This window comes from Gouania willdenowi, chromosome 7 (genome assembly GCF_900634775.1).
Source record: "Gouania willdenowi chromosome 7, fGouWil2.1, whole genome shotgun sequence".
In the NCBI taxonomy this organism is placed as follows: domain Eukaryota; kingdom Metazoa; phylum Chordata; class Actinopteri; order Blenniiformes; family Gobiesocidae; genus Gouania; species Gouania willdenowi.
In genome coordinates this window covers 38,677,308-38,705,277 of record NC_041050.1, presented here as the reverse complement: position 1 = coordinate 38,705,277, position 27,970 = coordinate 38,677,308, and the positions used below count along the sequence as shown (strand labels likewise).

At 44.2% G+C, this 27,970-nt stretch overlaps 3 protein-coding genes across 13 annotated transcripts; 2 read left to right on the top strand and 1 right to left on the bottom strand.

Moving 5' to 3' along the window:
* Positions 1-19,650, top strand: LOC114466587 (membrane-associated guanylate kinase, WW and PDZ domain-containing protein 3-like). 7 transcript variants are annotated; one of them, XM_028452131.1, is made up of 23 exons: positions 1,197-1,215; positions 1,302-1,381; positions 4,775-4,826; positions 5,199-5,439; positions 5,639-5,755; positions 6,432-6,551; positions 6,821-6,994; positions 7,317-7,488; positions 7,564-7,634; positions 7,703-7,870; positions 8,276-8,445; positions 8,668-8,758; positions 8,846-9,017; positions 9,128-9,680; positions 9,815-9,878; positions 10,093-10,245; positions 10,313-10,540; positions 12,821-13,012; positions 13,218-13,282; positions 13,351-13,497; positions 13,617-13,755; positions 14,508-17,420; positions 17,492-19,650. In XM_028452131.1, exons 3-22 carry the CDS (start codon positions 4,785-4,787, stop codon positions 15,338-15,340), a joined length of 3,912 nt encoding a protein of 1,303 aa, XP_028307932.1. In that variant the 5' UTR covers positions 1,197-1,215; positions 1,302-1,381; positions 4,775-4,784; the 3' UTR covers positions 15,341-17,420; positions 17,492-19,650. The 7 variants fall into 7 exon arrangements, with proteins under 7 accessions (XP_028307935.1, XP_028307932.1, XP_028307934.1 ...); XM_028452133.1 differs by lacking the exon at positions 1,197-1,215 and having other exon boundaries at positions 1,246-1,381; positions 14,508-17,112; positions 17,205-17,420; XM_028452135.1 differs by lacking the exon at positions 1,197-1,215 and having other exon boundaries at positions 1,246-1,381; positions 17,492-17,563; positions 18,029-19,650.
* LOC114466614 (cyclin-dependent kinase 20-like) lies at positions 16,477-25,851 on the bottom strand. Of its 5 annotated transcripts, none has more exons than XM_028452196.1 (9): positions 25,792-25,851; positions 22,087-22,207; positions 21,903-22,016; positions 21,633-21,821; positions 18,377-18,498; positions 18,244-18,306; positions 18,027-18,150; positions 17,568-17,723; positions 16,477-17,375 (listed from the first exon to the last, which is right to left on the bottom strand). In XM_028452196.1, exons 2-9 carry the CDS (start codon positions 22,159-22,161, stop codon positions 17,199-17,201), a joined length of 1,020 nt encoding a protein of 339 aa, XP_028307997.1. In that variant the 5' UTR covers positions 22,162-22,207; positions 25,792-25,851; the 3' UTR covers positions 16,477-17,198. The 5 variants fall into 5 exon arrangements, with proteins under 5 accessions (XP_028307997.1, XP_028307994.1, XP_028307995.1 ...); XM_028452193.1 differs by lacking the exon at positions 25,792-25,851 and adding an exon at positions 23,041-23,145 and having other exon boundaries at positions 22,087-22,176; XM_028452194.1 differs by lacking the exon at positions 25,792-25,851 and adding an exon at positions 23,041-23,134.
* Positions 22,232-27,563, top strand: LOC114466625 (protein UXT-like). Its single transcript, XM_028452213.1, has 7 exons — positions 22,232-23,922; positions 24,124-24,205; positions 24,330-24,397; positions 25,862-25,969; positions 26,121-26,184; positions 26,273-26,487; positions 26,944-27,563. Exons 1-6 carry the CDS (start codon positions 23,837-23,839, stop codon positions 26,339-26,341), a joined length of 477 nt encoding a protein of 158 aa, XP_028308014.1. The 5' UTR covers positions 22,232-23,836; the 3' UTR covers positions 26,342-26,487; positions 26,944-27,563.
* The last annotated feature ends 407 nt before the right edge of the window (positions 27,564-27,970 follow it).

The following is a 27,970-nucleotide window of genomic DNA, read 5'->3' as shown; positions in this document are numbered from 1 at the left end:
GGAGAGGCGCGTGCATGCGTGCGTGCGTGTGACTGACTGAGTTCGTGCGCGTGTGTGGCAGAGATCCGTTACTGCTTTGCGTTTTTTCACCTGCAGTGGACAGTCAATCAGTCACACGCACGCGAACACACGGGCACGCAGGGGCAGCAGCGCGGGGGAACGACCGGGCACGCGCACAGCCCTGAGAGGATTCACACGTTCACTGTGACGGGGACGCGGAAGAAACTATGAAGGTAAGAAGCCCGCGTTCACGGTCACTGGTACCGTGCACGCTGTGCGTGTAGAGGTGCATGCGCGTGTGCTGAACGTAAACCCGCTGCGGTCCGCGCGTCAACGTTTGCTTTTGGTGTGCTCGTCAAAACGGCTCCGTCAGCAGATACTGGAGCACAGTGCGCGTGCGCGTGTGTGTGAGTGGTGACAGCATGCGTGAGACCTGCTGCGCGCGCGTGTTGACATGGTGGCAAACAGCTGGAGCTCAAAGAGGCGCTCTTTGTTCAGTGATGAGAAGAGGAGGAGAAGTGATGATGATGAAGAGGAGGAGGAGTGATGAAGAAGAGGAGGAGGAGGAGGAGTGATGAAGAGGAGGAGTGGTGATGAAGAGGAGGAGAAGTGATGATGAAGAGGAGGAGGAGTGATGATGAAGATGAAGAGGAGGAGGAGGAGTGATGAAGAGGAGGAGTGGTGATGAAGAGGAGGAGAAGTGATGATGAAGAGCAGGAGTGATGATGATGATGATGATGATGATGATTAAGAGGAAGAGAAGTGATGATGATGATGATGATGATGATTAGGAAGAGTGATGATGATGAAGGGGAGGATTGAGGAAGAGAAGTGATGATGAAGAGGAGTGATGATGATGATGATGATGATGATGAAGGGGAGGATTGATGAAGAGGAGTGATGATGATGATGTTCTCTATTTGTCTCACTCTGATTGGCTCAGTGTGAGAGCACTTCCTGTTTGTGGTGTTCTAACTCAGGTGGTTGTGTGTGTAGATGATGGTCAGTGACGTGCTGAGTCAGCACTGTTTGTTCTCACATCAACTGGAATGTGAAACTATTACTAAGGTGTGTGTGTGGTGTGTGTGCGCGTGTGTGTGTGTGTGTGCGTGTTGGGAAGTCAATCAGTAACAGAGTGTGGAAGATTACTGACACACACCACACACACACACACTCATGGTAGATAAACAGAGGACTTTTCCCTGAGTGAGGACTGTAAGTATCAGACTCTGGTGATCTGATCGTCAGCGTAGATCTCTACATGTAGATCCTCCAGACGACCTCTGACCCTCTGATGACAGATATGAGCCGACAGCGTCTGTCACTACAGCTCAGCCTCGACCTCTGACCTTCAGCGACACGTCGTCTGAGACACACACAGGTCTATGTTTCACTTTTATATCATTATGACGTATGCTGAATAGATGTGTAGATACAGTTGTATCCAGCCTGATAAACACTGCCCTGATTATCATGGATAATAATCAATATCTCTGTTTGATGTGATATATTGTGACGCCTGTTGTGAGTACTTTGGTCAGTGTGTTGTTTGTTACCACCACACCAAAGTGTTCGTTACAGGCGTGTTAATTAGTAACTAGTTTAGTCACAGTTCAGAGTCGCTGTGATGAAAACATGGCTCTGATCTGTTTACTTTTATCTGGCTGTGGATGATGTTTGATGCGGAACAACTACCTGAGGAGCCACACAGAGTGTGTTTGAGGAAACGCCATCTGATGCTGACAAGTCGCCTCAGGGGACACATGTGGTGTTGGGGGGGGGTCTCACTGTGTGTGTGTATATTGATGATGTCATACTAATGTACTACTCATACTAACGTACTACTCACACTAACGTACTACTCATACTTAAGTACTACTCACACTAACGTACTACTCATACTTAAGTACTACTCACACTAACGTACTACTCATACTTAAGTACTACTCACACTAACCGTTACTACTACTTCCTACCACTCACCCTCACGACTCCTCTACTAACGTACTACTCACACTAACGTACTACTCCTACTACGTCACTCACCTAAGTACTACTCCCACTAACGTACTACTCATACTTAAGTACTACTCACACTACCGTAACTACTCATACTAACGTACTACTCATACTAACGTACTACTCCCACTAACGTACTACTCACACTAACGTACTACTCATACTAACGTACTACTCACACTAACGTACTACTCATACTAACGTACTACTCACACTAACGTACTACTCACACTAACGTACTACTCATACTTAAGTACTACTCACACTAACGTACTACTCATACTAACGTACTACTCAATAACGTACTACTCACACTAACGTACTAACTCATACTAAGGACGACTCTACTTAAGTACTACTCACACTAACGTACTACTCATACTAACGTACCTACTCATACTAACGTACTACTCACACTAACGTACTACTCATACTTAAGTACTACTCACACTAACGTACTACTCACACTAACGTACTACTCATACTAACGTACTACTCACACTAACGTACTACTCACACTAACGTACTACTCATACTTAAGTACTACTCACACTAACGTACTACTCATACTAACGTACTACTCATACTAACGTACTACTCACACTAACGTACTACTCACACTAACGTACTACTCACACTAACGTACTACTCACACTAACGTACTACTCATACTAACGTACTACTCACACTAACGTACTACTCACACTAACGTACTACTCATACTTAAGTACTACTCACACTAACGTACTACTCATACTTAAGTACTACTCACACTAACGTACTACTCATACTTAAGTACTACTCACACTAACGTACTACTCATACTTAAGTACTACTCACACTAACGTACTACTCATACTTAAGTACTACTCACACTAACGTACTACTCATACTAACGTACTACTCACACTAACGTACTACTCACACTAACGTACTACTCATACTAACGTACTACTCACACTAACGTACTACTCATACTAACGTACTACTCACACTAACGTACTACTCATACTAACGTACTACTCACACTAACGTACTACTCACACTAACGTACTACTCATACTTAAGTACTACTCACACTAACGTACTACTCACACTAACGTACTACTCATACTAAGTGTGATGTCTAAATGAGTATGTAGCGCGTTCACATTAGATAGTATGTAGAGATTGAGTATGTGAGAAATACCAGGATGTATACTGTATGGGGACATTTTTTAAGTATGCACGGTGGGCACACTAGTAAATAGGCTGTTTGAAATTGCATACTAACGTACCATGCACTGCAAACTCAATGAGCATATACTGTCTACTACATACTAGTCTGATTAAACTTCCTTTTAACTTCAAAACAAGAGCCTTATTTACAAAAGCTTTAAAAAACCAATGGAAGACAAGTACAAAATGAAATGTCCCCATTTCAAAATAAAAGCATATCTTCTTGTCTTCCATTAGTTTTTTTTTTTTTTTTAACTGTTTTGTAAATAGGGCTCTTATTTTGAAGTTAACAGGATGACCAATGAAAATGCGTGAAATGTGTGAATGAAATGTGTCTACGTGAGTTTTATGGATGAAATGAGCACATGTTGATATTCTACTTTGTCACTTTCTCACTTCAAATGTTTTCCGAATTTTCAAAGTAAAGGTGGAGAATCAACAGAGATATTTAGCCTCAGTGTGAACAAGGTTTTTAACGCTGTAGGTTCCAAATGCATCTTGGGAAACTTGGAAGTTTACTTCAGTGTGAACGCTCACCATCCTAATCATACTATAGTATATAGTAGACAGTTGTTCTCCAACTTTTTTAGCTCTAGTCCCCTTTTCTCTTATTTCTGAATCCAAGTCCCTCCTTTGTCCGACTACAACATTTTACATAGAAAACTATTTAAAAACAACTATAGATCATATGATGGAATTAATGAGTGAGAACACACATTTTAAAGAATCTCATTCTGTAAATAAGTGGAAAGAAACAGTATTTAATGCAGTGGTACTGAACCTTTTTTGGTATCGTGACCCCATTATGATATCAAGACGTTCTAGTGACCCCAAAGACGTTGTTTTCCTAGAATTAGTTTTTGATCATGTTTGAGCTCAGATAAATATTTTTCCTGCATTATAGTTTAACCAGATTTCTATTTCACAAAGGGAAAGTATAAAAATATAGTTGCTTAATATTGTGTGTTTATTTTTTAACAAAATAATAATTAAAAAACTTTGAAAATCTATTTTCTCCACCAGGGGAAGAAGAGAGAGTGTAAGGGTCAATCACTGTGAGGCTCATTGATAGACATGAGTATTCTGATTGGATAATTTCTGACCACACACACACACACACACACACACACACACACACACACACACACACCTCATTGTGTCGTTTTCACAGTTTATTTGTTTATTTGCTGACTCTCACCTCCACATATGTTCCTCCATTTTTAATGCATCACGACTCTGTGTGTGTGTGTGTGTGTGCGCTGTGTGTGCGCGCGCTGTGTGTGTGTGTGTCCTGCTGTCCTCCATCTGTTCCTCTCTGAATGAAGCTTCCTCTAAAACTCAAAACTTTATTTACGTCGCTGACTCATTTCTCCCCACAAAAATAAAATGTTTTCCAAAATAAAATAAAAAAAAAGCTCTCCTCTGTCAGATTGGGACTGCAGGCCTTTGGAAACACAGAGAGAAATGGTTGAACTCTTATTGTGAAGCTGTCTAACTTCCTGTAAGTAATAATAATAATGTTTTCTTCTGTCTGTAGCTCAGCCAACATGTCTAAGAATACAGTGAAGAAACTGCACTGGCGTTCAAAGGTATCTGTCTGTCTCTACCTGTCTGTTTCTAATCTACCTGTCTGTCTGTCTCTACCTGTCTGTCTCTAACCTGTCTGTCTCTAACCTGTCTGTTTCTACCTGTCTGTCTCTAACCTGTCTGTCTCTACCTGTCTGTCTCTACCTGTCTGTCTGTCTGTCTGTCTCTAACCTGTCTGTCTCTACCTGTCGGTCTGTCTGTCTGTCTCTAACCTGTCTGTCTCTACCTGTCTGTCTGTCTGTCTGTCTCTAACCTGTCTGTCTCTACCTGTCTGTTTCTAATCTACCTGTCTGTCTGTCTCTAACCTGTCTGTCTCTACCTGTCTGTTTCTAATCTACCTGTCTGTCTGTCTCTACCTGTCTGTCTGTCTTCAGGTGCAGGAAAGTTTTGTCCCGTTGGGGGGGGCAGGTTCAGGTGAGCTGGGCGTGGCCATCGGGGGTGGAGCCGACTACGGGGAGTTCCCATTCGTCACTGCTGCTCCTGGGGGTGGGGCTACAGTCAGTGACATCATCCTGGAGATTGGGGGGACCCCCGTGTTGGGTTTGACCCTCGGAGACGTCAGAGGTGTCCTCAATTCATGCCCTCATCCAATCAGGATCAAGACTGTTTCTCCAGGTGAGACCACACCTGCCTATGAGTGCACTGACAGTTAGCAGCTGCTGGAGAGTAAGAGTGTGTTGTGTGTGTGGGGTGTGTGGGTTGGGTTGTGGGTGTGGTGTGTGTGGGGGGTGGGTGTTGTGTGGTGTGTGTTGAGTGTTGTGTGTGTGTGTGTGTGTGTGTGTGTGTGTGTGTGTGTGTGTGTGTGTGTGTGTAGGTTCCTCTCTCTGTAAGGACCTCAGGTTGTATCTCTCTAAGTGTTTCACTCCAGGATCCATGGACAGTCAGTTACAGCAGCTGATCAGAGAGAACCTCTACCTACGAGCTGTACCCTGTAAGACACACACACACACACACACACACACACACACACACACACACACACACACACACACACACACACACACACACACACACACACACACACACACACACACACACACCTGCCATGTGTGTATTAAACTTTCAGATGAAATCTATGGGCCCATAATTGTGTGTGTGTATTAACATCAGTATGTGTGTGTGTCATTGAACCTGGACATTCTCTTGGCTTTGTCTGAACATGTGACTTTTAGAACACATTTGGCAATTGCGATCTGTAACTTTTAAACTTGTAACTCCTGTAAAAACCAGCAGTTGTCGCGAGTACCAAGTGACAGACCCTCCAATCAGAGGGCAACTTCATAAGACACTTTTTATAATACAGTATATATATATATTTATATTATAAGTTATAACTGTAACTTATTTCATAAGACATGCGTTCATAAGACACATTGTTTGCCTACCAAAACACAGAAGAAGAAGAAGAGGAAACTTTTTGCAAAAGTCACATGTACAGAGACAGCCAATCGAAGTTTTCCTCCGTGCTGAGATTATAACCCTAACCCTAATCCAATAAACATAAAGCACGTGTCCGTTCACGCATATATGCTCATATACAATCTCAGTACGATGTGAACTCAGACCATGACACACCGGTTCAATGTCTGTCTGTCTGTCTGTCTCAGGTACGACGCGACAGCCTCGTGATGGTGAGATCTCAGGTGTTGATTATAATTTTGTTTCCATCGAAGAGTTTTTCTCTCTGGAAGAATCAGGAGCTCTGCTGGAGAGTGGAAAGTTCAAAGGTGAGTAAAATCAACGCACCCACACTGTGTGTGTGTGTGTGTGTGTTTAACAGGTGTTTGTGTGTAATCCTTTGCAGTGCGTATTAAAATCTGTGAGTGGATTAAAAACTAAAATAGCTGAGTTTATTCGAACACAAGAACCTTTCACATTAAAAGTCCATCAACGTCCTGAAACAAAAAGCTTTTATTTTTTTAGTCTTAGGATTTGTGGGCGGGGCCCTATTTACAGTACATGTTTACCTGAAAATCTCCTTAATGTCCAATCACAGGAAACTACTACGGGACGCCCCGCCCCGTCCACATCGGCCCTGAGAGTCCACCAATCACGTTCCAGGAGCACAGGAACCTCCTGAGGAAGTTCAGGACCAGGAGCAAGTCTCTGAGTAACCTGGAGAAGACGACGGACGAAGGAGACGGCAGTGAGGACGACACTGGACACACAGGTACTGGTACGGATAACCAGGTACATGAGTAGATAACCAGGTACATGAGTAGATAACTAGGTACAGATAACCAGATAACCCTGTACAGAACCAGATACAGATAACCAGGTATAGAACCAGATAACCAGGTACATATAACCAGTTACAGAATTCGATAACCAGGTACAGAACCAGATGAGCAAGTAAAGATAACCAGGTATAGAACTGGATAAACAGGTATAGAACCAGATAACCAGGTACATAACCAACCAGATAACCAGGTTTATAACCAGATAACCAAGTATGGAGTTGAGCAGAGATATAATTTGACCCTCCTCCTCAGGGTCTGCTCCGGCTCCGCCCACCAACCTGCCCCTCAGCCAATCATGGGAGTCGTCAGCAGGGAGGGAGGGGGCTGTGAACGGAGGGAGAGGAGCTCGGAGCAGAGCAGGAGCTCCTCTCCCTGACAACTGGGAGCTGGCCTTCAGTGAGGCGGGGGAGCCGTACTACATAGAGTGAGTGATGCTCCTGATTGCTCCACTCTGCGGATGATGATGATGATGATGAAGGTGTCTCTCTCACTCTCTCAGTCATGTTGCCAAGACTACCAGCTGGTTCGACCCTCGCACTCACAGCAAAGAGACTCCGCCCCCTTCAGAGCGTGAGTCTCGCCTCCTTCTGCTCTGTCACTTCCTGTTTCTCTCAACTGACTCCACACCCTCCCCCCAGTCCCAGAGTTCACGGAGCAGCCGGCTCAGCTGATTGGCTACTCCATCCACACTCGTCTGTCCAAAGGACCACGAGGGTTCGGCTTCAACATTGTAGGAGGAAGTCGACCACAAGAGTTCCTGCAGGTGTACAGCGTCACCCCGGGGGGGCCCCCAGCCCTCAGCGCAGGTAACACACACACACACCTGCACATACCTGTGTGTGCGTATATAACGTAGATATATAACAATAGAACATCACCATGTTTAGCTCATACAGAGAGTCAATGTAGAGATTATAGACGTAGATGTTTTTACACAATCTACAGATAATCCACACACACACACACACGTGGTAATCTGTGTCACGTGCTGTTAGGATCAGTGAAACACAAAAGCATTAAAAACAATGAAGGGAGTTTAGTTTGGAGGGTTCTTTTCTGCACGTTTTACTTTGAAATGTAACAGGAATGTGATAAAAATGAGCAGGAAGGTGTCAGTTATTGTCACAAAAACTGTTTATTCTGTTGCAACTTGATGGTGGACATAAAGTACACACTAACTAGTCCTGGTCCTCCTCCTGGTCCTGGTCCAGCGGACATCCTGGTGTACATCAACGAGGCATGCGTGCTTGGCCGGTCCCACAGGGAGGTGGTGGACCTGCTGAAGGCGGTGCCGATGGGTCAGAGTGTTGATGTGGTCCTACGGAGGGGGTACCCCATGCTCTACAACCCAGACGGCTGCCCCAAGCAGAGCCTGGACACGGTAACCCCGCCCCCTCACTGCTGCTGCTCATTGTTACACCTGCCGACTGGGTTTACCTGAACATGTCAACACACTGTGTTCACTCACACACACAAAGCTCTGATACAGTCACATGTTTGTGGCCCCACCCACTGTTTGTACATCAGCCTTCTCATTGGTTGTGTCGTAAGTCACTCCTGCTTGTCTATGCTGATAGGATCTGACCTTTGACCTTTCCAACAGCCGCAGCCTCGCAATGAGCCGAGCGGGTCTGAGCGTGTGCAGACCCAGCTGACCTTCAGCCGCACGCAGGATGCTAACGGCAGCTCAACAGGTCAGAACCAGTTCTACAGGAAATAATTTCATTTGTAGAAAGAAAATAATTTGATGAATCATTGAAGACTCTTATTCTGAAATCCAGGGTCCACTCAAGCCCCGCCCTCCTCGGTTTCTCTGCCATTGACAAATGGAGTGATGACCCAGCCCACCCCAACATCCCCCAATCCCCCATTGGCTCCACCCCCTCTGCCAGAGAGGACACCGCCCAATCACAGCGACTCTGACGGGGGCGTGTCCAGCGCGGGAACTCGAAGGTCGGTCCTAACCCACGACTTGAGAACTTCTAGTTTCTGATCTCTGGGTTTGTTAATGTCTCTGGGTTTTGCTAATGTGTCCTGTTGGCTCCGCCTCCCACACATTGCAGGTCGTCTCTGATTGGCTACAGCAGCAGCACTCTGCCTGCCCTCTCCTCGTCCTCCTCGTCCGTCCTCCTGCGGCGGAGCTCCAAGTCCTCAGAGAGCGACCTGTCCACCATCGCCTCCTCGTCCTCCCACGTCCTGCCCAGGCTGCCCTTTTCTCAGCCTGAGGCCGCCCCCAACATTAGCCACGCCTCCCAACAAAGCTCCACCCTCAACCAAAGCACTGACCCCCACCTAAACTCCTCCCAGACGCCCCCCTGTGGGTTTAACGGCTGTCCGGCTAACCACCAGGCGCCCTCGCAGGGCTCCAGGGGTCACCCGGGGCTGGGGCTCTTCCTCTGTACGCCGGGGGCCACCCAGGGAGGGGAGCTGGTACCAGTGGCCCTGGGACAGAGTGAGGGAGGCGGCCTGGGCTTCAGCGTGACGGCGGGGGGCCACAGCGGGCAGCTGGCCGTGGTCCGGAGGGTCTGGGACCGACGGCGCTGCCCCACCCTGCAGCCAGGGGACGCCATCGTTAAGATCAACGGGGCGGACGTTCAGACCCTCACCTTCTCCCAGGTCAGAGTTCACCATCAGTCAACAGATAACACCATCATCAGCTGGTTTCTAACACCACTGGAGTCTCAGTGTTACTGCAAACTAGTCCCTCCTCAACGACTCTAGTTTAATGTGTGTGTGTGTGTGATTTGCAGGTGCAGAGGATCCTCCAGGACCATGTGAAGCAGGGGGAGGTGGTGCTGCTGGTTTACAGAGGAGGTACACCACGCTTTTATTTTAAAAAAAACAGTCAGAGCTTTATGTAAAGATATCTACAGTAGTGTGTGTGTGTGTGTGTGTGTGTGTGTGTGTGTGTGTGTGTGTGTGTGTCCAGTGTTGGCTCCCCCTTTATTTTGGAGGACGTTTTACTGCTGTACAAACTTTTAACTTGATATTACTTTCATGAGTCACATGATTCCCTCTCCTATCTCAGGCCACGCCTCTTCTCCGGTGGTTACCCCTAACCTTTATAAGCCCCTCCCCTCTTCACACACTGACCTACCAACTCCCTCTGTGGGGGGCGTGCCCCCCCTCAGCCAGGCCGGTTCTCAGGAGGGACCTGCCCCCCCCTCAGGGACCCCCACAGGTAATACTGGCCTCCTATTGGTGGAACACTGTGAGGTGGTTGCCATGGTAACATTGTCTGTCTCCAGGGGTCCCTCAGCCCTCCAACGGCCCCTCCTCAGCTCTGATCCAGAGCACCAGCTTCCTGGACTCGGTTCCCGTCACGCTGACGCTGGAGCCCCGGGACCTGCTGGGGGTCGAGGAGGGCGGAGCCAAAGATGGAGGAGGGGGCGGAGCCAGGACGGTGGAGGTGGAGCTTAGGAGGAGAACTGGAGAAGGATTTGGGTTCGTCATTGCCTCTCAGGAGGCAGGAGGAGGTGAGGGGGGGGTTGACCTTTGATCTCAGGGTCACTAACACACACACACACACACACACACAAAGTAAACTCATTCGCTGCCATTGACGCATATATGCGTTAATTGTGTTTTTCGACTGGGGTTGCTAGGAGACGGTGTGACGGAGTTCTTCTGTGAATATCAGGCTTGTACTATGATGTAGTGACCAACTGGTGGCATGTTGGTAGCAGCAGCGCACCTTTGGATGAGAGATTAGCCGTGATGAGCAGAGGTCAGAGAAAGAGGAAAGGAGTTTTTTTTGTCTTTTAGGCTATGAAAAGCACAAAATGCTTACACTTTCAAACAATAGGTACTGTAGGCTATCGGAAATTAAAAAATAAATAATTTGTAATTATATTATAATTAAAACAAATAATCAAAATATCAATTCGCCCTTGGGTAGGCACTGCCTACCCTGCCTACCCTGACTGCACGTCACTGGTCGCGATGGTGAGAGAAAACGATCAACAAACCGGGCCAAACGGCAGACTCGGAGATGGAGGAAGTTGCATGTGTGGAAACTGAGGGGGAGGGATACTTGGAGGACGGCCAAAATTTCGGTAAGGGAACCATACAACTCTGACCCAGATATCAAAATAATAATAATTTTGCCATCAAAAGCCCGGTCTCAGTTTTGTTTTTGTAGTTTTATAGAAGGAAACCAATGTTGAGATGTTTGAGGTGTCACTGAAGCTAAAACATATTAGCCTTAAAGTCACTGTCTTTTTTCTCAGTTTTTTGCTCAGAAACTGGCGATTTGTGTGAAACGACCTATATTTAACTGCTGATTACAGAAGAACGAAACAAGCTAGAAACAAAATATTTTTTTCTGATGAAAGTACAGTCTATTCTTTCAGAATTTTAGATCGTCATAGTACAAAAGATTCTGTGGGTCTTTAAATTCTGTGACAGTCTTTAAAAATCTGTCAAAAATGCTCTAAAATGACTGGCAGCCAATGAGTTAATGAGCTCAATCTGATCATTTTAAATATTAACGTCATGATGTCACTTCGAGGTCAGTACCTGAGCTTCTGTTTGCTCTGCACACACACATACACACACACACACACTGGGAGGTTAGGCTCCTCCTTCTGTTTCTGACCCTGTTCCGCCCCCTCAGAGTGTCCCACTTTGCAGCTTTGCTCCAACTCAGTATTCAGACACACACACACACACACACACTCACACACACTCTTCATCATGATGGATCGACTGCAGTCGGCTTTAAAAACCATCAAAGACTCCAAACGTGAGTCGCTTTCTGTGATTGGTCAGAAGTCTGATGGCGTGGTTTATATCTTAATGTCTGCATCATGTTTATGTGTGTGAGTGCATGCGCACATGCTGAGCGAAAGCCGTGATCTGACTCACACAGCTTGTCCTTTTCACATAGATCACACTGAGCACTGTTAGAGTCAGACTGGTCATCATGTTAACCTGTGACTGATTCTAAGCACAGTAGTAGAAACAGTAAAAGAATGAAGTTTGTTTATATTGTTCAGGCTAATGTTAACACTGAAAGACATTATTCATCACACACACACACACACACACACACACACACAGCTTTGTGGTCATTTGACTCAAATGCTCCTCCTCTCTTTTATCAGCTCTCAGGAATTTCTGACTCCTCACTGAAACTGTGTGTACGGCTCTCACACACACACACACACACACACACACACACCCACCCACACACACACGGTCCACTCTGTGTGAGCTCTGCATAGATCACTTCTTATTTCTGTCCCTGATAAATCCCATAAACCAGCATTATCATTAGCATGTTAAGTTCAAATGTTGAATAGCACCTGTAGCTCCACAGGAGCCTCAAGTTAAGAACTTAATATAATCTTTTAAAAAGTTGAACTTTTTCTAAAAATATAATTTCACACTTAATAAACATTCCACTTGTTTTTGATATTGATGCTTGAATTACAATTAGTTACCCGTTATTTGTTCTCACAAGTTAAAAAAATTAAATCAAATGCATTTCATACCATTTTGTACTGGTAAAGGTGACATTTGTAATTATTGATATCGTATTGTTTAGTATCGGGATATGTAAATTGTGAATCGTATTGTATCGTTAGAGTCATGGTAATGTACAGCTCTAGTGTGAGTGCGTTGACATGATCCCTGTTGATTTTGTTTGTTTGTGTTTATGATGTCACTGTATGGAGGTCACTGATTGGCTGCAGCTGCTGAGCTTTGTTTATCACACCTTCACACACACCTGTACTAATGACCTCTGACCCCAGCCTCTCTGATGTCCCACCGCTTCGTGACGGTGCGCCGGGGCAGTCCAGCAGCCCGTAGTGGGCGTGTCCATCCTGGTGATCGTCTGGAGGCGGTGGAGGGGCGACCAGTGGGAGAGCTGCAGCACAGAGACCTGGCTCAGATAATACGGAGAGCCGGCAACTCGCTCAGGATCAGCATCACACCCAAACAACGTAAGCACACTCATCATCATCATCGTTGTTATTCTCTGTGGAGGAACACCATGGGTTCATCACTAGTTCTTAGTTAGTTATGTGGTTACAGTGAGGGGGCGGAGTCAGGATTACATCCACACTTTGATTAATGTGATGTTTGAGCGCCCTGTCCACCCAATAATAATGATGTATAGTATCATAATTAAATAATGTGTGTTCTCAGAGTCCGACGGAGCAGAACTGGACATGGACGTGAAACTGATGAAGGGCATCAGAGGGAGGTCAAAGGTCACTGTCATTACTGTCTGTAGTGTGTATAGTGTGTGTCCGTACTCACTCCTTCATCTGCTCTCCAGGACCAGTCCAGGTTCTACAGTGTGGATCTAGATCGTGGTCCTACAGGGTTTGGGTTCTCACTCAGAGGAGGAAGTGAATACAACATGGGTTTGTACGTCCTGGGTCTGATGGAGGGAGGACCGGCTCAGCACAGCCACAAGATACAGGTACACACTACACACAACACACTACACACACATTCAAAACGACTTCCTGGAGGTTCTAGAAACTATTTCATACTTAAAAGCAGGATAGTGTGTGTAATGAGTGTGTATTTGTGTATCAGGTGTCTGATCAGCTGGTCCAGATCAATGGCGACAGCACGGTGGGGATGACTCACAGTCAAGCAGTGGATCAGATCAGAAGGGGCGGAGCCAGGATCCACCTGGTGCTGAAGAAAGGCAACGGTTACGTACCTGACTATGGTGAGCCTCACCTGCAGGTGTATCACTTCAGCTGGTCATCAGTCTATCTGGTGACACTCACTCGTCAAACACACTTCAGATGCAGCTACACATGCTAACTCCTTTAGCATAACAGGAAGCTAACAGCTACTTCCTGTACACTTTATTAATCACACGTTTTAAATTCACCTTTTTTTGAATGGACTCTGGTAGACTGTGGCGTCTCGCTCTGTCTTTTCTGCCTGTTTTACCTCCTCCTCCTTTTCCTCTTCTTCATCATCCTCCTCTTCCTCAGTGGAGCTGTCCAGCCTGTCTCTCTGTATGACCAACTCTAAACAGGGCGAGCCGTGCTTCTACGTGATTGGACGCACTGAGAACTCGCGGTTTGTACCTTTCTCTCTGCTCCTCCTCCTCTTCCTCCTCCTTCATCCCTTTCTTCTTCTTCTCTTTCATTCTGTCGTCTCATCTTCATGTTTCCATTGTAAACACAGAGAAACACTGTAGGATTTGGTGGTACAGGTCGAGATTACAGGCAGATGAATGTACTCCCTCCATCTTTGTAGTCCTTTCTGATTTTTGTTCTTGTTGTGTCTCCATATTTGTAGTTCTAGCATCATATTTGTAGTCCTTTCTTTTCAAACATGCACTCATCTCACACTTCCTCCAGCTCACACACATTTGTGATGATTCCTGTGACTTTCAGAGTAAAAGTCCACTTGATTGTTTGTGTATTTTCTGATCATGTGACCTGACTTCAGTGTCTTTTCTAACAGACCCTGATGAAGAAGGCCCCTCCTCCTCCTCCTCTTCCTCATCCTTGCACACAAAAAGGTGGGATGCAGCAGCGGTTGCCGCGGCGACCGTCTCTGTCTCCCAGGAAACCAGAGAGGGGGAGTGGAGGAAGAGGGGAGGGAGGAAGAGTGAGGGAGAAAGAGGAGGGTCAGGACCTCCTGATCTGGATTTGGACCGAGTGGAAGTGGAAGCTCAGGAGGAAGAGTGGAGGAAGGAGGAAGAGAGGAAGAGGAAGGAGGAAAAAGAAAAGAGAAAGAGAAGGAAGGAGGAAGAAGAGAGAAAAAGAAAGGTTGAAGAGGAAGAAATTAGCAAACAAAGAAAGGAAAAGGAAGATGAGAAGAGAAAATGGAAGGAAGAAGAGGAGGAAAGGGAGGAAGAAGAGAAAAAAAGGAGGAAGAATGTAGAAGTGAGAAAAAGAAGGAAGGATGAAGAAAAGAGGAAGAGAAGTAAGGAGGAAGAGGAAGAAAGAAGGAAACAAAGGGAGGAAAAGGAAGAAGAGAAGAGAAAAAGGAAGGAAGAAGAGGAGAAAAGAAGGCGGAGCAACAAAAAGGAGCGTGAATCCTTCTCCTTCTTGATGCCGATTGGCTACGACGACGGCGAGCGTCTGTCCGACAGCGAATCAGGAGCCGGTTTCTCAGAAGTCAGCCAATCAGCAGACAGCATCGACACAGCGGGATGGAGGGAGGAGTTATCGTCGTCATGGCGACAGGGCAGCACGGCGGGCCATTGGCTGGAGCCGAGCGCACAACAAATGAAGCGGCTTCGGATTGGTCGCCTGGGTGGGCGGGAGCTAAGGGGCGGGCTCTCTCTCTGATTGGTCAGCAGTGAGGACGTTTCTTTCCCATTGGCTGTAATTTTTATGCTACCTAATAAGGGCTTTCCTGATAGGCTGCTGGGAGAAGACCCGCCTCTGCTTGCTTCTCATTGGACAGGATCAGACAAGCTTTTTGGAAACTAGCCAGGAAATGGCCTAACTCTGAAGCCTGTGATTGGCCGATGTCAGCGTCAGTCGCTTCTGACGACGCCGCCTTTAAACGTATTTTTCCCATCATCCCTCAGTGCATCCTGAGCCTGTGTCACCACATCAACAGGCCTGTGTTACCATGGCAACTTTGGCCTCGTTTCTAAAGCCTGCCCACAAATACACACGCACACAGCCTGAAAGCTTTATTTTATTAAACGTACCGTGAGAATGTGTGCGCGTGTACATTAGCTGACCCTGGTACGCCAACATTTAGGAGACGCTCACGTATCAGATCATAGATCTACGTAAACCCTTCAGCGTTAGCCGTTAGCTCCATGCATGCTAACATTTTCATATTAAAGCTATCAGTGAAAATGAATCCATGACCGTCACCAAAACAAATGTGCAAACAATCAATTTCCTCGTCTTTGAGCCGTAACTGAGCGTAGAATCCCATTCATGAGCTCCACGACCATATATAGTAGAATGTGGGCGTGTCCAGGGCGGGACAGGAAGTTAATTCTGGGCTGTGATTTATTAGCACGGTTTGATGAATCAAAACACCAAACTTCATATAAACATGAGATCATTCACAATTTTAATTTATTAAAACAGAGATCAGCCCAAATACTAACAAATATAAACATATACATTTATAAATAAATAAAATTGACCATATAATAAAAATTCCAGTTGTTCTTGTTAAATAGATATAATGGATTCAAGCAAAACCAACAGCTTTTGTGTGAGAACAAAGTAGAATTAATAACTGCTCCGCGTCTACAAATATTAAATGACATTAAAAAAAAGTTCATTTGGAAGAACATGGACCTCACTACACATCGCTTTATAAACGAGGCCTAAACATGGAGCCATGTGCTGCTCATGGGCCAAGGGCCCTGCAGCGTGCATGTGCGTGATGTTTGTGATACAGGCTCCCCCCCCCCCCCCCCGTATGCAAACCCTGCTGAGAGCATGTGATGAAATCAGCCAATGACTTTTATTTTTATAAACAAAGTGTGGATCTGCTCGCCTGTTGATAAACCTTTACTGTGGTTATGTAACGGAGCCATACACACACACACACACACACACACACAGATGTCAGCTGAAGTGCCTCGTGTTGTTTAAGCCTTTGGTTCTTCTAACCGTCCAATCATGCATCACCTGTGTGTCTGCTCACTATCGCCCCCTGCTGCTTCAATTGACTCAGTGGACATTTTTAATGCTTTTATTTTGAAGGAGCTGTCCCTATACTTTCCTGTTACATGTTTGGGTGATTTTGTGAAATAAATTAGAAATCATTGTTAAAGGCCAAATAAGTGAAGGAGGCGATAGTACATGTGAATGTTGCATAAATCAATCCCCTTCAAAATAAAAGCGGGGTTTCTCTGCGTGGACAGCAGGGGGCGCTGCTGCACACGGGTCAACCAACTCTGACACATGTAGCATGTAAACGTGTAAATACAACCTTGGTTCATGGCTCCTTTTCCACCTGTCGGTCTCCCTTTAGCCCCACCCCCTCTGTAAGGGCATTGGACCTTTTCCGTCTATGCATTTTAAAGCTGGTCCAATCAGAGACCAGTTCAGGTGTCACAGGCTCAGCAGGAGGCGGAGCAAAGGTTAGCGAATATGAACAAACAATAAATTATGTAAAACCAGTTTGTGGGCGTGGTTTCCATTTCAGAGGTGCTAACCTAAGAACCGATCACAGGCAGAAGGCGGGGCCTCGCAGCAGCTTGGGTTCCACCACGCTGTCCTGCAGGGGCGCCTGGAGCGAGAAGTGGGCCAGGGGGCGGAGGGGCCGGCCCCCCCTCTGAGGAAGGGGCAGCTCTGAGTGGTGAGCAGGAAGTGGAACGCAGAAAAAGAACGGGTGGAGTAGAGCCTGCCAAAAGAGGAGGGGCTGTCAATCAATCAATCACCCGAGCAGGTAATGAGCCAACTAATCAATTAATTCATTCATGTATGTGATTTTTTTTTTTTTTTTATTCCTTCTGACAGGAAGTCACATGACACACAGGAAGTGCCACCCACTAATCAATTAGTGGAGCTACAAGCCCCGCCCCATCAGAGGTACCTGTCGGGCCGAGCAGCGCTGATTGGACGGATAAACCAGGAATTTATAGAGCAGGTCCACGGCCTGAGGGGAGGAGTCAGGGACGATCTCCTCCAATGGGATTGCAGGATTCTCCTTAAAGGATATTTTATTGTAGTCTGGCAACTCGGTGACATCCTAAACAACAAATAAACAACAACTCAGTGACCTCCTGTAGAGAGACGTGTGTGTTGCAGCCAAAGTTAGGGTCAATTATCCCTGTAATTGATAATTAATTACGATTATGACATAATTGTAATTGTGATTAAATTAATTTGTCCTTTTGTAATTAAAAATGTAATTGTTATTGATTTTCAGGGGAAAAATTTTAATTGTAATTGGAAAAAAATTCCAGCCACCGTAATCATAATTCAGTTGTAATTGAACATGGATAATTGAAGATGTAATTGTAATTGAAAAATGTAATTGTGTGTGTGTTACAGGCCAGTTCTCCTCTGTAGGTGTTCCTAACACTCTAAGAACACAGCACAGCTGCTCGATGTCGTTTTCTCCAGGAAACAAAGGAGACGAGTTCAACAGCTCCCCAAATATACAGCCCACCGCCCTGCGCACACAGAAACACACACACACACACACTGAAGCATCGCCCTGACTCCTGTGTTCAGGTAATGGTGATGATAATGAATAAACTTGTCACCACAGGTCGACGCCCTCAGTGTATTTTCTGGCTCCGTAGAGCAGCTCAGGCGCTCTGTACCACCTACACACACACACACGCACACAGGGGTGAGTGTGTGTGTGTGTGTGTGTGTGACCGCTGAGCATCTCACCTGGTGGCTACCTGATGGCTGTACAGACGACCTCTGACATCACTGAAGAGACGAGCCAATCCAAAGTCAGCGATCTTCAGGTGACCAGAGGAGCTGATCAGGAGGTTGGCTGGTTTCAGGTCCTACACACACACATTTTTATATCACTAATTTATGGCGACCCCAGAGACGTTTTATTCTTTTCTAGAATTCGTTTTTGATCATGTTTGTTATCAGAATCAGTTTAATTGCCAAGTGGAGTTTTTGGAAAACAAACAAGAGACAGTATAATAACATCATGGAGCAGCAGCGGTCGGCTAGCACAACATCCGCTCTCTCACCAGTAAAAGACAACTCATCCATGAACTCTTCACTGACTGTAAGTTTGACACGGCAACAAGAACACGACTTCTCTCAGCTCATTGAATCCACTCCACCTGGGTTTGTTTACACCTGTAAACCACGTGACTCCGACCGGGGCGAGACCATCAAAGTCTCACCTGTGTCTGCCCTGGTCTTCACCTCATTTAATTCCACAGTATGTGAACTCTGGACCTATTCCCACCATAATTACAACTGTTTACCGCCCGTCTAAATCCAACAGTGATTTTTTAAATGACTTCCTCACTCATTTATCCTCCTTTCATCAAAAATAATAGTGCTGGGTGATTTTAACATTCATATGGACAACATCAATCATCCTTTTACCAGTGATTTTACTTCCTGTTTAGATAGTTTTGGTCTTCAGCAACATATCAACACTCCCACTCACTCAAAAGGTCACATTCTTGATTTACTCTGCTGCTATGGTGTCACCCCTCTACTGTAAAACTGATGAACTCACCATAACTGATCACTTTCTCCTCTCATTCAATGCTGCTCTCACCATTACTACCACTAAGCTCCCACGTCTCGAATCATTCCACAACATTAACAATATAAATCTTAACACCCTCACCTCTAGCACTGACCACCACCTGGACATAAATACATTTCTACCCCTAATGATCTGGTTATGCATTACAACACTACACTCCATTCCATTCTCAACTCCCAGGCTCCGTTAAAATCCATGTCTGTTACATTCTTCACTCCTGCCCCTGGTTCACACACCATCTCTGGCTCATGAAAGCCAGAGGTCGCCAACTCGAGCGCCTCCATAAAAAAACCCACCTCACTATTCATAAAGACGTGTACGATAACCACTTCATCCAGTACAAAGACTCCATTGCTAAAACTAAATCTGAATATTACTCCAGTTTAACCAGTTCAAATAAAGGTCTTCAATAAACTCACCTGCCCTCCTGACTCACTGCCTTAATGTCATTTCTCTCCTCAAAAATCCAGAACATTCCTCAGTCAGAACTCTCCTCTCCCCATCCCACCAGAATCCTTCCCATTTACTCATTCCTTTTCCACCTTCCAACTGACCACTCCCTCTGAAATCTCAGACCTCATCCATCAGTCCAAACCATCCTCCTGTCAGTTGAACCCTCTCCCCACATTCCTGGTCAAAGCCTCTCTCCCCTCTCTGCTTCCCATCATATCAGCCATCATCCACTCGTCTCTCATCACTGGAACTGTTCGCTCATCCTTCAAAACCGCTGCAATAACTCCAATCCTAAAAAAACCCGGTGCAGATCCTTCCAATCTCAATAACTTAAGTCCCATCTCAAATCTCCCCTTCATCAGTAAAATTCACGAAAAAATAGTCGCCAGCCAACTTCACTCTCACCTATCCCACAATAACCTTTATGAACAGTTCCAGTCCAGTTCCCGCCCCCTCCATAGCACTGAAACAGCACTTATAAAAATAACCAACGACCTCATCATGGCAGCTGATTCTTGACTCCTCACCATCCTCATCCTCCTCGACCTGAGTGCAGCATTTGACACCATCTCTCACACCACCCTTCTGAACAGATTAGCTTCCATCGGCATCACCCACACCCCCCTAAACTGGTTTAAATCATATCTGTCCGGCCGCACTCAGTTCATCCAGCTCAAATCCTTTAAATCAAAACTCTCCCCCGTCACTACAGGTGTGCCCCAGGGCTCAGTCCTGGGGCCCCTTCTCTTCATTATTTAGCTCCTCCCCCTTGGCAATATCTTCCGTAAATTTGGCATTAATTTTCACTGTTACGCAGATGACACCCAGTTCTACCTCACCAGTAAACCATCTTCTACCCTCCCCCCCCTTTCCCTTATTGACTGTATCACAGAAGTTAAATCATCATCTCCTAAAACTCAACAGTGACAAAAAAAAGGTTCTCCTCATTGGTACAACTCCTCCGTTTCCCCCTCCCCACAGGTTAAGAGTCTGGGTGTCATCCTTGACAGCAATCTATTGTACAAATTCCACATCAATAATATCACCCGGTCTGCATATTTCCACCTCCGCAACATTAATCACCTCCGCCCCTCACACTGCCGCTATCCTTGTCCACAGTCTCGTCACTTCCCGGCTCGATTATTGCAATTCCCTTCTCTTTTGCAAATCCCTCCATAAACTTCAGATAGTCCAGAACTTAGCTGCCCTCATCATCACCAAAACTCCCTCAATCTCCCACATCAGTCCTGTTCTCCACCAGCTCCACTGACTTCACATTCAATCTTGCAACCACTTCAAGATCCTTCTGTTAAGGTTTAAGGCCATCCACCACACTGCCATCCACGTCCACACTCTATCTCACTCCCTCAGATCCTCTTCCTCCATTCATCTATCCACTCCACCAGCTCTCCTTGTTTTAGCTTCATTTTTCCTGTTGTTTTTAGACTTTATTGTGGTTTTATACTATGTTGTTGTGGTTTTATCATGTACTGTTTGGTGACCTTGGGTGACCTGAAAGGCGCTGAATTTCAAATAAAATGTATTATTATTATTGATAACATAATAATACTACGGAGGAGGGTTAGGGATTAGGGCCACTGAAAAAAAAAAACTCAAATATTTTTTTTATTATCAATAATGTTATATATTAAATATTAGTCAGAACATTAATAATATTTTTTTTAATTAAAAAATCCTGCAATATTCCTCAAATTCTTCCCCAAAATGTCTCCAAATTAATAGAAATTAGTCATAAAACCAAGGACATTTAAAGTGAAGTGTGTTAATTTGACAAAATATAATTTTAATCAGTAATTTTTATTTTACTAATCACTAAACATTTGAGGTGACCACATCTAAACCACATGGGGTCACGACCCCAAGGTTGAAAAACACTGTTCTGTGGTTTGTTTTTGGTTAGTGTGTGTTTGTATGTATGTCTCTCACTCGATGCATGATGTTGTTGTGGTGCAGGAAGGCCACGCCCTTCAGCAGCATCATCATGTAACCTTTGACCTGAGCTGGGGTCAAAGGTTGCTGAGCGTTCCTGATGATCTCAGAGAGGTCAGAGAGCATGAAGTCAAAGACCAGCACGAAGCCTGTCCCCAGAGGGAACACGTCCCTCAGCTTGACCACCTGACCACCGCCAAAACAACACAATGACTCTTAGCAAAATAAGAGCAGACGTGTGTGCGTGTGTATGTGTGTGTGTCGTACATGCTGGTTGTCCTCCATCTCCTGCAGAGCTTTGATCTCTCTCAGAGCCTGGTTAGGAATCCCATCCTCTAACTTCCTCAGGGCCACTTTCTTTAGAGCCACAGTCTCTCCTGTCTGACACACACACACACACATAAATATATACAGGTGAACAGTGCAGGTGAACATGTGGGAGGAGCTTCACCTCGATGTGTTTGGCCTTAAACACGATGCCGTGTGCTCCTTCTCCGATACGACCCAGGATGCTGTACTGCTCCATGGCTTTAGAATCAAGCTGCACAGGAAACACACAGGGATATTTTCTGCTGAAATGATCAATAATTGAAGATCAGCTCATTGCAGCTTGTAGCTCATTGGCTATCTCATAACGGTTAGAATAAGACGTTATTTGGGTCTTTCTAACTTTACTGAAGTCCTGATGCAGTGATCTATATGCCCCTGTTCCTCTGACATTGTTACACTGAATGATGTTTCCTGCAATGATTTATTACACTACACTGTTGTTTCATTATCTCGAGATAATTATCCCGTTATCACGGGAAAACAGTCTCCTTATCTCGATAAAATTAAGTCGTGATCACGGGAAAACGGAGGGTAAAAAAATGTATGAAAGCACTTTGAACCCTTTTTAACCACTTTTTCTGTCCACTTTTGGCAACTCTAATTTGCAATTTTTAACCAATTTCTTTCTGTTGCCATGGTAACAGTTACTAAGGCTGAACATGTATTTATCAATGTAGTATAATCAGGTTAAATCATTCCTATGGTTTGATTCATTTGCGGTAACGCTTCGTAAACGTGGCATTTAAAGTACATTCATTCATTCATTCATTCAAAAGTTGACCACCTAACACTGAGCGCTTAAGGCTAACTCGCTAAGTTGTCATGGTAACAACCTTAAGACTGATTGGAATAACTTGTGCTATTGACGATGTTTTTTAGTCATGAAACACATTTTAAAACCTCAATAAAACGTGTCACATCACTAAATAAATGCACTAAACATTTTGGTGCTCGTGAGCGTTGGGCTACCCGTTGCCATGGTAACATGGGGAAGGCTAAGCTAACGCAAACCAAACGCGTAGAGTTTTGTTCTCTGTTTTTAGTTTAAAGAGATTAGAAAGAAATTCATATTTACCTATTATTGAATCATTCTGTTCTGGAGTTTTAGAAGGTAAAATGAAATAGATGGAGCTAACCGTGTTGGTTTACAGAAACGTCATCAAACCGCGCCGGAGTGGACAGACTCGACTTCAAAATAAAACATCAACATCGTTGCGAACATTTAGGGATTTACTGATGTTGATTATCATTTTTGTTATTTGAAAGACGAAATTATAATCAACATTTTCTTTAAACTTTACTTTTTGCATTAAATCACGGAAACAATTAGTGAAGTATAATTTTTAAATATTGATGTTTTGAGTGCTTGGACAAAAATTTATTAATCTTTGTTAATTATTTATTTTTGTTCAGTACGTGTCAGACCCACAAACCTCAGTTCAAAAAGCTCTTTGGAGTTTTAATAATCTTCGTGTTAATTTATTAGTGCATTTGTGATTTAAAAATGGTATCCCCTCAAGATTGTTTAGTGATGATTAAACTTGGGACTTTTATTTAAAACAATAGTTTTTGCTCACTGTCACGTGCGTTTAGGTAGTTTTATGCAGATGGAGCTCTGTCTTGTACCCATTCGGGTTTTAATTCAAATGATGTGAAGGTTTTGTTGATGTCCGTGCTTTTACTTTGAAAAGCAGCAGTGTATTTTTCTGTCGCTGCATCTCTTCCGGGTCACCGTCAGATGTGGTCACATCCTCGTCCTGTTGGTTCGACTTAAACCTGTCCTCTACGGTTAGCCTGATACAGTTAATCTGCTACACTTAGCCTGCTGTCGTTTGTTCGGTATCGTCGGTAGCGACTCGCTCCCGGTAAAGATGCTCGCTCCCGCTGACTCTACGGTTACCGGGAAGGTTCTACAATATGAAAACTTCGTCAACGACGTCCTGAGGCGAGATTTACGGTGAGGACCGTGAACGCACCACACAGGTGTAAGGGGGCGTGTCAAACAGTAGTGGTTGGTTAACACGGGTCAACTAGTTATAGAATCCACGTGACCATCAGTTACAGCTGGTTAAAGTGTGTGTGTGTGTGTGTGTGTGTGTGTGTGTGTGTGTGTGTGTGTGTGTGTGTGTGTGTGTGTGTGTGTCGGTCTCTCTCTCAGGGCGGTGATGGATCAGAGGGATCAGGTTTATGAGAAGATCTCAGAATATCTACAGTTGAAGAACACCATCCAGAGTCTGCAGGTACACACACGTATATATACACTCCTACACACACACACACCTACTCGTATGTGTAACATTTCCAAACATGGAAAACAGTTTAGTGTGTGTGTGTGTGTGTTTTGCGGCTGTGATGTCACTACAGGAGGCGGAGTCAGGCCATCTGAAGACGGAAGTGGACCTGGGCTGTAACTTCTTTGTTCAGGCTCAGATGTGAGTGTGTGTTATTGAGTTGATAGGATTATCTTAGCCTTAACTCTGAGCTGATAGGATTATCCTAACTAAGGATGTCCCGATTCGATCACATGATCGGAAATTGGGCCCGATCACATGGTTTCAGACTCGATTGGAATCGGACGTTATCTCCCGATCAGGACTCAGATATATATGTATATTTATTATCATTATAGGGGTGGGTTGTATAACGGTTCATACCAAATACCGGTATATATTTTCATTATGATATAAATGTTTAATATACCACCGTACCGGTATATTGATTACACAATGTTCGGAACGCTACGTTGTGCCGTGTCAGACCGGAGCCTTTTCAATGTTGCACTGCGAAGGTAAACAGTAGCGCTCTGGTTACCATGGTTACGGTGTAAATGGACAAGAAAGCTCTGATACTGCAGAACATGATGACACAGAAGAACTTGTGTCAAAAAGAGGAGGAGCCATGTCTGTTGTTTGGTCAGCAGAACAAGTTGGATGCAGAGCAGAGGTGGAGAGTTAGACCCAAAGTTCTCAGATGTTTGTGAATAAAAGAGTTCAACATCAGGTAAATCACTACAACATTTGTTCTGTTTGAAAGAGACCAAACATATCGTTAGCCTCTCTGCTAACTAGCCTGATGCTAGTGTGTGTGCGCACTGTGCACAGATGTTTGAGGGCTTGTTTGTCTGCTCCGCACAAGTGTTTGTTTGCGGGTGCATGAGTGTTTGTGTGCGCACACTCGCGCCAGTGTGATTTGCGTGTGCGTGTGTATGTTTGTGTGTGAGAATAGACCATCCTAAGTCAATCTACAGCATGACGTGCAGGTGTATTCTAAATCAACCTCTATCTGCAGACCTCACACACTTTATTTAATAAACAGCTAATATTTTACATGCTCTGCACCTGCAATGCCAACAAAATGAAGTTGTCATACTTTTCATCAAGATAAACATACATTTTAATCTGTGAAACTAAATGAGGAGATTAAACATTAAAAGTGCAGTTCCTAAAAGCACATTACTGACCTTACTTTACAGCACTGACATTTATTTTTTTATTTGTTTTAAGATGAGGCACTATTAATTTTTCATATTAGACATTTTTATTCAATTTTATTTAATCTTGCACTAAAGTCTAAAGTGAATTTTCTTTTAATGTATTGCTTGATTGATCAAGCTACGTCACAGAAGTGTTCTGTTTAGGGTTGAATGTTAAAATAAGGTGAATAAAATAAATAAGGGACATCCTGGATCTGTTTTTTTGCTCTTCTTTATCTTTTTGATGTATTATAGAAGTATCGGATCGGTACTCGGTATCGGCCAATTCTCAAAATCAAAAAACTCGTACTCGGGCAAAAAACCTGATAGGGACATCCCTGATCCTAACCTTACCTCTGAGCCTGGGATCAATCCTGATCTGAGGTCATATGGTTAAACTGATGATGTCATCAATATGTCTCAGTGAGGACGCCTCCAGGATCTTTGTGGCGGTGGGATTCGGTTTCTTTGTGGAGTTCACGTTGGACGAGGCGCTGAAATTTATCGACAAGAAGACCAATCAGCTGACAGCGTCAGTCCCTGTTTACATCACTTCCTGTTTTATGTTATATATTTGTCTGTAAATACATGCTTTTTAATCATTTTAAATGCTGATATATCTTCCTTTTAATGTGTTCTCATCACGTTTGTGTAAAGCTAACAATGCTAACGCTGTGCTTCAGGTTCACAGAGCAGCTGACAAAAGACTCAGCCAAAATAAAAGCCCACATCCGCCTGGTGCTGGAGGTATTTATTCCCATGATTGCTGTGTTAGTTGGCGTCTGATTGATAATAATCAGTAATATTGATGGATCTGTCTGCGTGTCCTGGTCAGGGTCTGAGGGAGCTGCAGGGTCTAAGTGAACTCACACAAACACAAACATCACGTGGAGATGTTTTCTAGAAGCTTCAGCGTCATTTGGACACAAACAGACTCTCGTTCCCGACGCTCACAACACACAAAGAAGAGAAACGTGGACAGAAGAAGAATCTGCTGACATGTTAAATAATCTTTTAAAAACTCTCTTCATAACCAGCGTCTAATCAAAGGTTTGTCTCTTCTTCAATAAAATGTATTTTATTAAAAGCTCGCTTTTTTTTCATTTAAATATTCTATTTTTTTCTGCTGTCTGAGTTTTCATGGTGTATTGCTGATACATTGAATTCATATTTGGATTTTGTTTCAGATTTTTGGTTATTTACCATATATTTTCTGTTTAAAAATGTGTAAAAAATTCCCCCAAAATGTTGTGATTTTCACTGAATTTTAGTCTTTCAGATTTTTTTGGGGAGTTTTGTAAATGAAACGTCTTTTCAGTAACATTCAGTATTGTGGCACGTGGACTAAAAGCCGGTTTTTTTCACGCCACGTAGGCTAAGCAAGGAGGGATATAACACTGATGACGCGCATGCCAAACAATTGCCCAGAGTTGGGAGGTTTATTGTTCCAGATCGTGTTGGAGACATAGGCACTTACTTTAGTAGCATGCATTGGTTGCTTTACAGATACCTCATGACAGTGCAGATTGTAGATGGATCGCAGGATGATGCGGTCAACAGAAAGTTGCTCTCCCAACCTCACCCCACCAGCAAGCCAAACAAAACACTGCCAGGTAAGCGCACGTATTAATATAACCTACTCCCACAGTGCCACGCCCAATCACTGTGGTGCAGAAGCGTGCATACTCTGATTGCGTGCACGATACCCATTCACATGCATGAACCTCATTTAGAAACAGGTGAGAAACAACCAAATCCTGTACGGCTCCTACATTCAGGATCAATAATACTTTTGTTTTTCTGCTGAGTCAACTCTCCTGGACACAGGGATACGGTTGCCTGGTAACAGATGCTGTGATCAGCTTGATGAGTTGTCATGACGAAGGATGGTGTGAAGGTGCCTCGTTAACCCCCGTAATTAAATGTTTTATGCTGAAACATTAAGCTGCATTTTCCACGTAAATACTCATCAAAGGTGATCCAGAAAAAGCGAGAACACATGTTCATATGTGTCCTAATGTCTGTGAAGCCCTCATTGTTCTTCTGCTCTTCCTCTCACCTTTCTAACGTACACTTATGTCTGTAATACATACCAATCTACTCTAGAAACACACAAAAAAAAAAAATAATATATATATATATATATATATATATAAAACGACACAGAAAATACTTCAAAATACCAAAATGAATCCAAAAACACAAAGCAAATACACAAAACAACAGAAATCAATCTGAAAATGCGTAAAACATCACAAGCACAGAGTTCCTTTGATGTTTCCAGTGTCAATGCTCTGATTGGTCATTATTCTAATGAATGTTGATCATGTGACTCAGATTAGATACGATCACATTTTGTGATGACATAAAGGTGTGTAGTGTGTATATAAGATGTAAAAAGGTCAGTTTATTATTGTTTTATTGTATTATTTCTATGTATGACTGGTTGTTGGTGTGTTTGTAATAAATAGATTTATTTCAATTGTTTATTGTATTCATTACATTTACACAATTAAAAACATTTTGTTCTGTT